Source organism: Periplaneta americana, chromosome 3 (genome assembly GCF_040183065.1).
Source record: "Periplaneta americana isolate PAMFEO1 chromosome 3, P.americana_PAMFEO1_priV1, whole genome shotgun sequence".
Taxonomy (NCBI): domain Eukaryota; kingdom Metazoa; phylum Arthropoda; class Insecta; order Blattodea; family Blattidae; genus Periplaneta; species Periplaneta americana.
Window position 1 is genome coordinate 147,919,547 of NC_091119.1, and position 14,003 is coordinate 147,933,549.

Sequence of the window (14,003 nt, forward strand, 5' to 3'; positions counted from 1 at the left end):
CATTGCGATGTAAATTGCATCGTTCAGTGGTTTTTAAATTAAATTTACACGAAAACCGCTCGCGTTATTGAAATACACCGAGGAATAAATGATTCTTTATTATATTTTCTATCGATATGGATAAAAATCACGATCCTACTCACATTAGTTATCGCATAAGAGGGTATTAAACATTTTGAGAAAAAGAAACTTTTTTTTTTCTTTTTTTCCCAGAGAAAACTATGAACTTTCCACCAATATGGTATTACATTTTTTGTTAAATACAACATGAACTATTCGCTCTAAAAATCTGCAGGGTTATTTCACTTCCACCCTGTATGTTTAATCTCGAAACAGATCAAGAGAGAAAGAAACGTAATTTTTATCCAAGTTTCTTTAGGGGAGAGTTGGGTAGTATCGGACATCGGGTAATATCGGACAGTGAGTTTCTTTCATCTTCCACCAGGTACCTGAATGACATACAGAAACGTAACCATGTCATTCAGGTACTACCATCTGTTGGTAGATGAAAGAAACGCACTGCTCGATATTACCCGATGTCCGATACTACCCAACTGTCCCTTAAAATATTTAGTTAATTTTATTTCTGAAAATATGTTTCTTAAGCAACTCTAAATTTACAGTTTCCTAGTTATAACTTACAAGTTCTTCATCAAACTAGGAATAACGTTAATTTCTTTCTGTATATACAGTATATCATATATTATTTTTGGCATGAGAATGGGCGAAGTACTGTACAAGTAGCCTCTAATATTTTATTAATTTTTAGAACTTTATTCACAGAGAATAGTTTCCACAGATTTGTTGTGAATATTCATAAATAACTAAAACAAAATGTGACTTAAAAATCTCTAATTTGACTGTCAGGTCAGTTTCATACCACGTATTAAATCAATCAGGAAGTGATATTTTAAGGTAGGAATAAGAACGTAAGCTTCATGATACAAATCAATATATTTTATATTCAAAATATTAAACACGTACGAAAATGTAATGTATAATTAATATATTAAATTAATAAATAAGATGAATGAATGCCCTTCTTAATTTACATGTGAGCCACATAGGATGCAACTGATTCACTCGGAATACCAATATCATGAGAAACATTCTGTGTAACATGCGGGAGGCGAAAGGGATATATTTTAACGAAAAAAAAAATCTAAATAAAAAATAAACAGGTTGCATTGGAATGTATTATAAGATTAGGTTTTAAACCTTCGTTTGATTACAATAGTATTTGTTACTATAGGCCAAATAAACTGTGGACGCCACATTTAACTTGAACATTTATTGAAATACTTTCATTACTATTATTATTGTATTGAAGCCTATTGATAAGCGTTTCGTCGTAATATTTTTGGCACAAACAAGAGTGCTAGAGCGTATAGCACGCGTGTAGAGCCCAGTTACAAAGAGATGACGCAAGCCTGCGCAGAAAATTGCGCGATGCTATTTTATGCGACAAGAGAACATAACAACAGGTAGCATTTATTGAAACGTCAAGTGCAACAATATGCCAATGTCAATGTATGGAAAAGGAGCTTCGTATTTTATTAATATCCCTGCATTGCTGAATACAGAAGATTAGACGAGCAATACCAGGAAAAAGAGAAGCGCTCCAGATATTCAATAAAGAAAAGATCACGCTTATTAACAAAATGAATCTTGGCTACTCTTTGATGATGATGATGATGATGATGATGATGATGATGATGATGATGACGAAGACGAAGAAAAAGAAGACCATGAATTTGAAGGACTTAGACCATAGTGGGCCAAGCGCCATTTATTAAAAGCGGAGAAAGCAAGGATTAAAGTTGAGTAAATACCATAGTTTAATGAAGATTGACATATCATTTAGTTTATAATTTATATTACTTGCTATATGTTCCATTCAATTATGGTAGTCAATTAATTTTAACCCTTTTTCCTCCGTTTTTAATATACGGCGCTTGGCCCACTATGGCTCTGAACCCTTCAATTAATAGGTTCATGGAAATGTGAATTTTTACGTTTTTTATTGCCAATAGAACGCATCATTGGGTTATTATTGCACTTCACGTTTAAATTACCAAAATGATAATAGCCTACAACATTGAATAGGGTAATAAAATATTCCGCAGTCAATACAACATATTTGGTGTTTCCTGGTCACACATTATATACCGAAACACGATAGCTTACACATACAAAGTATAAAGTATTTCAAGAAGAAAGATTATAACTTTGTGTTACGATTAAGAACCGGATTATACGGTATTAAAAACTAGTATTTCAACTACCTATAGTTATATACGAGCAAATACCTCCATTCTGGTATAAATAATACCGTTGGGGTTGAAAGCGGTAGCGAATTGTAGCAAATGACCCAATTCCGTATTTCTGTTCAATTAATGAATTTCGGGCTATTCACTACAATTGCCTACGACTTCCACTCATGTAGACTTATGGATGGTTTCACAAGATGGTGCTCGCTTTTCAAACGCAAGTTCAAATGAACAGTCAACCGTTGTTTACAAACAAACAAGCGTGCAGCACTATATTCATTCTCCAGTCTTTGTGGCACAACTCTCCTTTGTTCGATTTCAGATAATTGTGAGGAATGCCTCAGAACATTCCATCCACTCAAGTATACTCGGTGTCATTTTTAGCTTTCAGTACCTAAAAATCCGGTTCCTAGCCCTATGATGTTAAAACCATTTTGAGGATAAGAAGTCATATGAAAATTGGTAAAATTCCTTGGTTGCCTTGCCTACTAATCAAAAGTAGAAACAAAAACCTATCACGCCATCGTAATTTCGGATGTCATATCACGCAGAAAGACTTTTTACGAAAAACTTCTCGACTGACGAGCACTATTCATACGACAGAGCAAATATGTATTGAAGCAGAGTAGTACTTTGAAAATCTACTGTAACCATCGATTTCAACTTCAAAAATACTAGGCACGTATGTCTCTGTGAACATACACAGTCATTTTTCCAGCTATCGGTTTCTAAACAATTTTTTGAGCAATAAAACCGTACCAGTTTGGAAATGAACACATGTTCTTATGAACTTCTTCACTCAAAATGGCTTCAAGATCAAATCCAAAAGTTACGACATTTCTTCGTAATTCATTCTGTATGAATTGCTTAACTGGAAAGAAAATACCAAATATTTGGAATTATGCTACCTGTGGTTTTACAACATAGGTTCTCAGATTACTGAAACCTCAACATAAGGCCAAACTTTCAAAGCCAAAATAATCGTCCACATTCCTATGTCAACTCCGCGCAGGAAAGAGACATCTCCAAGAACACGATTCTACAATGCATGCCTGGTTTCTTTCCTCCAAGTGCCGGATGTCTTTTACATCAATGCTCACCATTTATTTCTTTTCAATTTTGTCTTTATAAATCGAGGCATAGCTTTATGATATGTTACAATAAGTGGTGCTAAAATGGAATAAAAATGTAATGTTTCTATACGTAATTTATTTAAAGTATTGTAACGGAATATCAGTAACAAATTCTGCCTTAAATTTATATCCTCATTTGTTTTAGTTTTTTTCGCGTTCCAAAAATGTATGACTTATCAACGGCTACAGCTGATTGTAGAACGAACAATGTTGCCAACTTAGCATCTTTATAGCTACATTTTTCAATCCTTTCAATAGGTTTAGTTATAAACATGTTAACGTTTCACTTTTGTAAGCATAGCATTTAGATATTTTGGAGATAGATCAACTATTACTCTGTAAAACTGTATATTTTACTAATATACAGATTTAACCATTTTAATCTTGTGCTCTACTTGTTTTCTCAGTGTGATGGTTGGAAACAAACACTGGGAACGCATAATGAGATACGCGTCGCAAATGCTCCTAATATTGAGTGTACTACTTCTTAAAAATATACCGTGCAATGTATAATAAGTTCCTTTCAAGCAGCCTATTTCATATGTTTTACTACAGTTTCTCCATGGTTACAAAAAATAGGACGATTTATAAAACTGTTTTCGTCCTCTTACTAATACAAACTGTATTATAGTGAGCGACATATTTATCTCGGTTTCAGGTTTGTATTTTCATAGAAATGGGAAAGTTATTTTGAATTAAAATTGTTTGAAAAAAGCTAAAAATTTTGTAATATTATAATATTGACAATGGACTATATTACTTATAATTTAATAAAATGAAACCGTTTTTATAACAGAGAAGAAACGAATATTTTTATTTCTGGGTTCTTGGAACAGACAACTTTATGTACGATACAATAGCTTTACAATATTAAATATTCACATTTAAAGCTAAAAGTGTAATTTAAATTATTGCAATTTATTACATATTTACATAATTTTACTTCACACTTGAACAGATTTAGCCTAATTCATTTTCGATACAGTGATTTGTCCAATAAATATTCGTTTTTCAAATTAAATGAATAAACATAAATATAATTTACCACGTCTGTAGGTAAGCGCTACTTGAAAGGAATGTCTCTAACATTTATTGCTGCACCATTTGTTTATATGTAACAAGATCTTCAAGCTAAGTGAATTTAATTTAAACTATAACAGGACGTCCCTTCAGGAACAAGTCGTATTTGAATTGGTACACGAATGTACTGCGTGAATGATTCATTTATGACTCAGAGTCACCGGCACTTGGAGCTAAAGGAGCAGTAGGGTAATGTGGACGTGCAGGGGCACAGTATAGGGCGACTCGGAAAAAATTACAAGAACATACCCTATCTCAAAATCAGGGCTTCAGAAATTTGCTTTATTTTCAGATTCTTTTCTTTTACAATTAGCAGTATTGAATTGTACCTGATTTATGTTTGATATATTTCCAGAAAAATTCGATATATTTGCTTGTAGAACTTAGCAAATATTTAATGCTAATCTTTATTTCGAGCTTTAAATTCTTTTCAAAAGTTCTGTGTCTGAAAATTCATAAGAAAATACAAATAAAAACTCTAATATCTAGAATATTTTATGCGAAACTCGGTCAAAAGGTGACTTTGTCATTTTTGTAAAACATTTCATGAAAGTATATATTAAAATATAAAATAACTTAAGTAGATTTTGTGAAATATAAAAATTCAATCTTCAATTTTGTCATGAAAGCTGAGTCTATCATTCTTCTTTCTAATAACATGTAGTATAGAAATGGAAATACTATAACCGCCCTTGTATGTTTAATGAATAGCTTACTTAAAAAAGTACAGTAGGCTATATAATTATAAATATTAAACTAAACATTTCAACGTCGACTGAAAATTATTTAAAATTATCTAAAGCCTACAATATTGTCATGGCAATAAACATTTTTGGAACTCCACATTTACTTGACACTTTATCATTAAGGATTTCTAAAAATTGTTGCTTATTTTATTCAAAGTTAAATTTAGAATCTTAAATTTCCAAGTCACCCCAAGTATCACCATGCTTTTAGATCTCGACTATCACATATTATTCAGTCTTGCATAAACATATTTTTAACCTTCTGCAATAGTCATACTCTTGTATGTCAAATTATCTTTCACTCAATAGGCTTTTGTTTTAAATATATGAGAGCCACTAACAAATAAAACTTTGGCCCGTGTCGTCATAATACAGTAACTACATAACATAGTGGCCCGCCAATGGAATTAAATCCTCGAATACACATATAAAAATTGCTCCAGATACATCAACAACATTCTTCTCAAAGAGATTTTTTCTTTCATTTTTGTTCTGGCAATCAACATGAAATAAACTAAATCTAGAATGCGGAGAAGTTGACATGAACATCAGAATATAGTCCGTTTTTTTTTTCTGACTCGAAAACCTTTCTTACATCTCTCACACACACAAACACTGGAATACAGAGTGGCTGAGGCCAACAATGATTACAACAATGGATTAACTTCTAACTCTGCCTATTCGGTAGCTACAAATGCTGACACAAGGTGCTCGTTAACATTTAGGAACTTTGCTCTGGAGATGGCATTCCTTTGCTGGCAATACCGATTACATCACACTTAAAAACGTATGTGAGATTCTGTAATATGAAGGGCGTTCTATTCGTGAATATAATAGTCTAAGATACTTTCCAACCGCTTTCAATGCAATGTAGGAATTTCCCACGTATTATCTCTCTTTTCCTGCATTTCTTGCAGATAAAGGGGTCGTTCTATTAAATGGAGATTATCAAAGTGTGTCACGTGACCTTTAGAACAGTTGCATATACTCAAAAGGAAGTCGTTATGAGTGCTTCGTGCTAAAATTGTTTCAATTACATTCGTAATCAGCCACAATGTTCGCACAACTTTTCTTTTCAAATAAGAGTAACATTTGGATATTAGTTTCCTACAGACCCTATCTTGTTAGGTACTATTTTCATATTACACTGACAACTTCAAGATTGTTTAAATGTAGATTTTACTGTAGGAAATCCATAAAAAGTTCGAGAAACATTGCATAAACGTCCGATGGACAAAAATGATTTGTTACTGTTATTTACGATTCTGATGACCATCTATACATAATGGCTGTTATTTTCAAGTGTTTTGATTTACAAAAGAAAAGTATTGTTTTTATTTTGTATTATATAATATCTGAAAAAAATATGTATTCAAAAAGGAAGCTGTTGTTTTTTTTATTTTATGAGATATAATATCTTTAAAAAGTAGTCGCATGTTTGTGTGGACAAAACAAAAAAGAACTCTATCCTTTCTAATGTGTAATACTCTATACGATTAGTCGTTATATCGCTTTAATTACCATGTAAATTACATACACTGTTTACTTCTCAAGTCAGAAACCTACTTACAGTTTAGTACGATCTGAATTACGTCGATGAAGAAGAATACAGTATTTATGTTTCACTGTTAAGAAATCACATGTAATGCATTAATTCTTATTATTTATAAATTGTCGTTTTATATCAGTTTTACGACGATGCATCAACCTATACTGCTTAATTAGTGCCATAAGTTTAGTATCAAAAAGAGGTCTGGGATTAATTTGTTTGATGAGGCTGGCTTCAATCGAACCAAGAGCCTTCTAGATATGAAACTGTTGTCCCGTATTTCGTAAACTTAAGGCTGTACCGTAATTGAAAATCCGTTGTCTTTCCTCGAGATGGTTGTTCTTTCCTATCTGAAGCGTATTGCGCCGCGTTTGTTAACATTCTAAACAAAGGACCTCCCACAGTTGCATAAGAGGAAGGGAATGGCACCCTCACACCAGCAGGTCCCATTAAGATCTCAGGTTGTAAAGGAAGAACCTATTTAATGTGGAATTTGAGCGGTTTTTCTCACCCCAAACCTCGTTAAAAAGTTTCCCAAGCCAACTTAAGAAATATAGCAGTCAAGCTTCTTTTCTGAGTCTTTCATGGGAAAACTGATCCAGTTGACTTCTATTGAATCTGACGTCAAAAGACATCTTCAAACCCGATGCGGGTGACCGTCTCTGACGAAATAGATTTACGGCCTGCAACACAAGCAAAAGAAAGAGACAGAAGTCTCGAGTCTGTAATTCCATGAAGCCAAGAACCTTTCTAAAAGGTTTCGGTGTGGGCTCGGAGGGTGAAGTTAAACTCAGGTGAGATGGGGAAAGGAGGAGGAGGAAGACAGGGACAGAAGTCTTCAGAAGTGAGAAGTAAAATACGACAAACGAAGAAAAACGTTTGGGAAGGAAGATGCTTCAATAAGCTTTAGGATTCTAGAAAGCAAAGAATGGGCAGTTTCTTTTTCTCCGAAGCCGCCGAACCAACCGAAGACGTGTCAGTGAGACCGGACCGTCTTCGCAAAGGACTTTCTCGAGTATGTGCTTAGAGTTTTGAGTGGGTCCTACAAAGCAATTCGTCTTGCTGCCTATAATTTATATGAGAGGGGGGTGGTGAAGGATATGCAAAGAGAGCGTCCACCAAGGAGGTCGTTGTAGCTACTGTGGGGATTTGACAAAGGGGCAGACTGCGGTAACAAGAATACAGACATTACTTGCCTGACTTGTCTCGTTAGTTAAGTCAGAGACTACTTAATCCACTAGAGGACATCTGTCCTTTTTCACCCTCCAAAAGCGGCAGGAGGTTACATCAATAATGTGAACAAATGCTTCAACTTTTCTTTGTTACAAAAGAAGTCCAAACTGGACCCCCATAGTAGCTACCGCATGTAATATGACCCTTCTTTCATTTTCTACAATAGAGAAACACGCCATAGCACTTCAAATGAACCTAAATTTGATGGTCAATGAATCGTAAATCCATTAAACACACTGAGTTGTCCCTTCCTAACATTCTGGGCTAAATTGATGTTTCTTTGTTAGGCAGTGCAAGCAAAATCGCAACCCGCTCCAGAGCATTTATTGAATTTGTAATGTGAAACATCGAAGGAAAACATCACAAAAAGGACATCGTACAAACCACGTACAAAGCAATGTTACTTCGGAGGTATGATTAATCTGCACTACAGCTTCCTGTTTATTCATCACATTGTTGGGGGAGAGGGATTTTTAAGCTATTTACACCAAAGGGAACAACAAGAGTTATGAGGCTGTCTTATTAAAAGTGGCCTTATTCTTAATTTAAATGCTGAAATGAATTGATTTCTCTTTTGAACTGACCAGTTGGCCACTTTCAGCATCAGTGATGAGCTAACATCAGCCTTCCAAAATTTCTATTGCGACCTACAGGCTAATTTTATACATATAAGCAAGACACTATCCAAATTAAGTCACAGTATTACAAATACAATATTTAATTTAAACTAAGTCTTTCTAACTTCATGAAAAAAAAATAGGCCAGTGTTTTTACTAATTACGCACCACATCTTGGAAATAATACAAGTCAGTGCTCTAGACCTATCTGAGAAAGTTGTTTTCAAATACGAAGGTTATCAAAACGATTTGACTGGAGAGATCTGCTCTCAGGATTCAGTTTCTAAGATAAGCGCAACATGGTGACAAAGATGCCTTGTCGAGAGCTTCTTGCTGAATGGTAGATTAACTATAAAATGTGTTTACTAGCACTTATCTTCATCCGAACTGGCATGTTGCTCACCACTGTTGTATTCATTCATTATCTGATGTTCCATTAATATCGAAGTTTATGTCAACAGTATTACGGACATGTATTTTATATATTTTCCCCCTGTCAGACAAATACCACAGGGCGGAAGGCAAGAATTTACACAGCAGATTTTTTTATTTTGTTGGGGTGTTGAGAAGCGTTGTGACGTCACTATAATAACACGGAAAGCACAGTATATAACGAGCAAGAGTGTCTATACAGGCAGGTGTATGGAATGTCGTACGTGGCTCAAGCCATGTAAATTCTCACTCTTTCTGTTTCAATTTATAGCAAGTGAAGTTCTTTTTTACATTGTTAAAATTCCTCTCTATATCGTGCAGACACGAGTACGATATAAACTGTGAAGGACACCAATCGTACCAACTTCGCGAAGAGATATCTCCCAATTATCGTTACATGAATACTGACTTCTGCTAATGTAGAAATATATATGGATGTGGCGTCCATTTTTATAGATGAACGATACGTGAGTGGAGGCATAAAGGGGTGGGGGGCCAGGATTGTTAATATTGTTAAACATTAAATCATTAAGAGACGACAGTTAACAGTCAACATTCAAAATACTCGTTTCCTCTTTTTATATTACAAATGCGTTTGAGGGGAAAGAGAGTAAGAGAGAATTCTTTCCGTTTGACCTTTTTATCTCTCTTTTTAAAGCTCTCCTGATAACACATGGGTCAACAACACCAACACTTGTTTGCACGACGCAAACGCGTCCAGGAGCAGGCAGCTGCTGCAAGTAATACAATATGGCGACCCCCGCGGGCTGGGGAGAAGCCACCTGGACGCACAAGTCTCCATCTCTTGTAGCAGACGCACAGAAATGCACTACAATTCACGTTGGGAAGGCGTCTCAAATAAAATCAATGGATTCTGTAAAGCTTCTACTACGAGGAACGAAAAACCAGGGAAGAGTATCGCGAACAAGGTTAAACAACAGGCATAAATGGACGTTTCTACTCATTTTTAGAAGCTTATGGTTCATCCCTTCTGTTGACTTCATCCTTGACGCCATACGTTCACTGTTCTCACCCTTTTCTTACTCGATGCCGAGAGGAGGGGGTCATTTCAAACCCTTTGCGTTACCTCACCTACACACTCGCATGGGAACTGGCAGAGCACTGTTTCACAACCTGCTTCATCTTCCCATCACAACCGCCACAAATTCAAATTGTACGTCGCACTATTCCCTCGCTCTCAAGTCAAGAAAGTCTCTTACTGCTCCGCTGATGATTGTGCCGGATTCGTGGCTGTTTGTCTGGTTTCTTACCGAGGTGTTTGTTGCGCTTGCTGTTTACGGTATTCTTCTTTTTCTCGAGGATCTTCTTGTGGGTGTACGGCGGCACCTCGGCGGAATGATTCCCGCCTGCCAGTTTGTCGTTGTGATTCGGTATGCTGAAGTCGGAGTCAAACTTGAGGAAGTTGAGGCACTTCTCCCTCCTGTTGCCGTTCTGTCGCGCCAGTCCTCCTCGGAGCTGCCTTCCGCGCTTGTTGAAGCCCACAAAATGCGACTCGTTCGCCACGGAACGATACCGGTTGTAGCCGTTGGTCATGTCCTCGTAGAACTCGCACATCGCTCCCTTGAACTTCTTCTGCAAGGAAAACAAGAGAACACATGTGACGAAGAAGATACTTTGACAAGTTATCAAAAAGTAACGGCCAGAACAAAAACTCCTATTTTCTAAAGCAGAGATTCTCAAAATGTGGTAACTATGCGGAAGTTTTGTAGGTGATACGCCTTTAAATTTGAATTGCAAGTACATAACAAGTACGCTTTGAAACGGAAGAGAAAGATAATAAGGGTCAAACAAAACCAACAGGAAGACAAGAAGAACAAGGGTAAGACAGGAAGAACAAGGGAAAGATAAAGAGAACAATGAAAATGCAAAGAAAAGGAGGACTATAAAACAAAGTGAAGACAAAGAGAACAATGGAAATGCACAGAAAAAAAGGAATATAAAACAAAGCGAAAACAAGGAGAACAATTGGAAGACAAGGAAAACAAGGGGAATACAAGAAAAACAAGGGGAATACAAGAAAAAAAGGAAGACTAGGATGACAAGGTGGATAGGAGGAGAACAAGTGAAGGATTATATTTAATACTCAGTAATGAGAAAGATGTAGTTCTACGTCAAAAAGATTACTGTCTAAATAACAAAAGTTAATTAATAGAGTGAAAATGATGTGGATACAGAGCAGATTTCATTGATTTGTACTGTCTATTAATAATTTATTTCTAAGCGTAGAGAATTAAAATCTTTATGCATCCATAGCATATCGTCGTTGTTCCTGTAATAACTCCTATGTGCAAAATATAAAATTTTTCAGTAGGAATAAAATACACATTTATTCATTCCATGGCAGTGGTACATAGGAGATTGTGGATTCTTATATTTTCGAAAGAAAGAAATATAATTACATATAGGAGATTTTATTATTTGCTGTATCATTATTTAAGTTATTTAATAGTGAAAAAATCTGAAAATCGATAAATATATCACATAGGAGTTATTGCAACAACAACGACGATATATCCTTCCGGAAACACGTCAGGAAATGTGATCGCTTACAAAGGTAATAGTTACGCTGTGAGTTCATCCACTTCTCTATTATTGTGAATGAAATGAAATTATGCTGCTCTACTACCAGTAACGAACACATTTCAGTTATCGGCGTTGGTACTGACTACAATAGTGAAGAAAAACTGAGTTGCTAACAAATGGTTTCAGCAGGTACTACACGCTTGAATGATGGGTCATAAAATTCACACTTGAATCCTCTCCTAACTATTACAATGTAATCCGATATGCCCTAATTTTCTGGGGAAATGGAACCAAAATTGGAAGCATCTTGATTTTACAAAAGAAAGTCATTAGAATTCTATGTAAATCAAACTATCTGGAACATTGTCGTCCACTTTTCACACAATCACGGATTTTAACAATCATAAATTTGTATATATATATATATATATATATATATATATATATATATTTATATATATATATATTTATATATATATATATATATATATATGATCTAGTACTTTACACTCGACAAAATATCGACAATTACTCATTAGTGGCCAATATACATGATCATGATAGTGAACAAATTAATATTCCATATTGTAGATTACACAAGAGCAACACAAACTTTTTAATTATGGGGATGAAATTATATAATAAGCTCCCAAGTCAATATTATAAATTACCAATCAATAGCTTCAAAACTAGATTTTACAATTGGTTATTAAATAATCCTGTTTATTCTGTTGCTGAGTTTTTCAACACAAATTTGTATGAAATTGTATTTTTAAAAATAAGTTTAATTGAAATTTAGTTAGTTTTCTTTAATTTAAAAGTTTCAAATTATTTCATGTTTTCATCTTATTATTTAAATTTTACTGTTTCTTTTATTAGTGTTTTTTAAAATGTATTTATATGTTTTTCAATGTATTCTGACGAAGCCTAAAACTGTATGTCTAATGGCCAAATAAATTGAATTGAATTGAATGGCTCTGACCTGCAAAAACTATGGACGCAGATACTAATCAGCAACAAAGCACTGAGAAATTAAGTCCCAACACTTGTCAATAAATCAAAACTAATATTCTGAAAACAACCGCTATAAAAGCCAAGATCTTTTATCCTTAGACTTTATGGTAAGGAAAATTCCAGTTGTTGTTCTAGCCAGGCGCTACAAACCGAGCAGAATAGACAACTCTTCAGGTATTGGAGTAGATTAGCTGATAATAGAACCTGTAAATAGTGCCGAAACATTGGAGATTGAACCATGTCATTATCATCAAAGTAGGATAAATTGGGAACTGGTTCATTGGCGAACAGCTCCACAAATGCTTGCAAGCGATTCTCATAAAATAGATACCTAGCATAGTAATTATCAATAATTTGTTGTAAATAAATCTAAAAGTACTTACAAAACCAACGAGCTTCCACTTTTTGTTGAAGCACAGGTACCTCCGCGATTCTTCGGCATATATTGTCAACTTCACACTGAAGTCCAACGACCTTATGGTGAGATTTTCTGCAAAGAAAAAGAGAAAATAACTAACTTTGTTGCATTTCATCGCAATATATTATTTTAGTTAAGTAACTGAAATCGAGATATGAAAGTGTCAGGACTACAGAAATATCGCAGCTGTGGCTCAAGTATTAACGTATCCGATGAGAAAAATTCTCTCTGGCGCCGGGGATCGAAACCGGGTCCTTGGTTCTACGTACCAAGCGCTCTAACCATTGGGCTACGCCGAAGTTCAATCCACAGCACCGGATCAAATCCCTCTCCTCCAGTGTTTTCCCTTCGTGGCCTGACTCCAAGTTCAACAAGTATGTTGACTATTTTTTTTATATCAAGTCAACTGCCATTATACTAGAGCGCACTCAATTGAGTTACTTGATGGTCTGAATTCCACAGTAATATGGACTGTTGGGCGAAGAATCTACTTAAAAATTATATTCTGTAGGACCAAAAATTAATCTTTACGTGGTTGGATTTTTCCGAGGTTTTCTCCAACCGTAAGGCGAATGTCTTGTAATCCATGGCGTATCCTCGACCTCATCTCGCCAAATACCATACCGCTATCACCAATTCTATCGACGCTACATAACCGAGTTGTTGATGCAGCGTCGTTAAAGAACCAAGTAAAAAAATACATAAACCAACTGGACTTCAATGAATCTGTACGCGGCCCATGCTGATTATTTCAGCAAGAGAGATGTTTTAAAACATTCCGGTTTCATAGGTATTTTCTTACTAAAACCGTTCCATTATCGGCGTATCATTATTTCATCGTCTCCGAATATCCTTTGTCATAGGCGTAGTTCAGGAGTTCAAGATTAAAGCAAATAACAACTTACTAGTAAGTTACTACTAAATAAAAGAATGTAAGAACTGCATCCCTAATATAAAAATATTCTAC

At 35.1% G+C, this 14,003-nt stretch overlaps 1 protein-coding gene across 2 annotated transcripts in view; it reads right to left on the minus strand.

Moving 5' to 3' along the window:
• Positions 1-473: 473 nt before the first annotated feature.
• The window catches only part of ths (thisbe), a 413,933-nt gene continuing 400,403 nt past the window's right edge, over positions 474-14,003 (minus strand). For both annotated transcript variants that reach the window (XM_069821756.1, XM_069821755.1), the window contains exons 4-5: positions 13,002-13,108; positions 474-10,653 (exon numbers count right to left, since the gene is read on the minus strand). In XM_069821756.1, the coding sequence (XP_069677857.1) occupies positions 10,264-10,653; positions 13,002-13,108 (497 nt within the window). In that variant the 3' untranslated portion in view covers positions 474-10,263. The remainder of the gene's footprint in view (positions 10,654-13,001; positions 13,109-14,003) is intronic.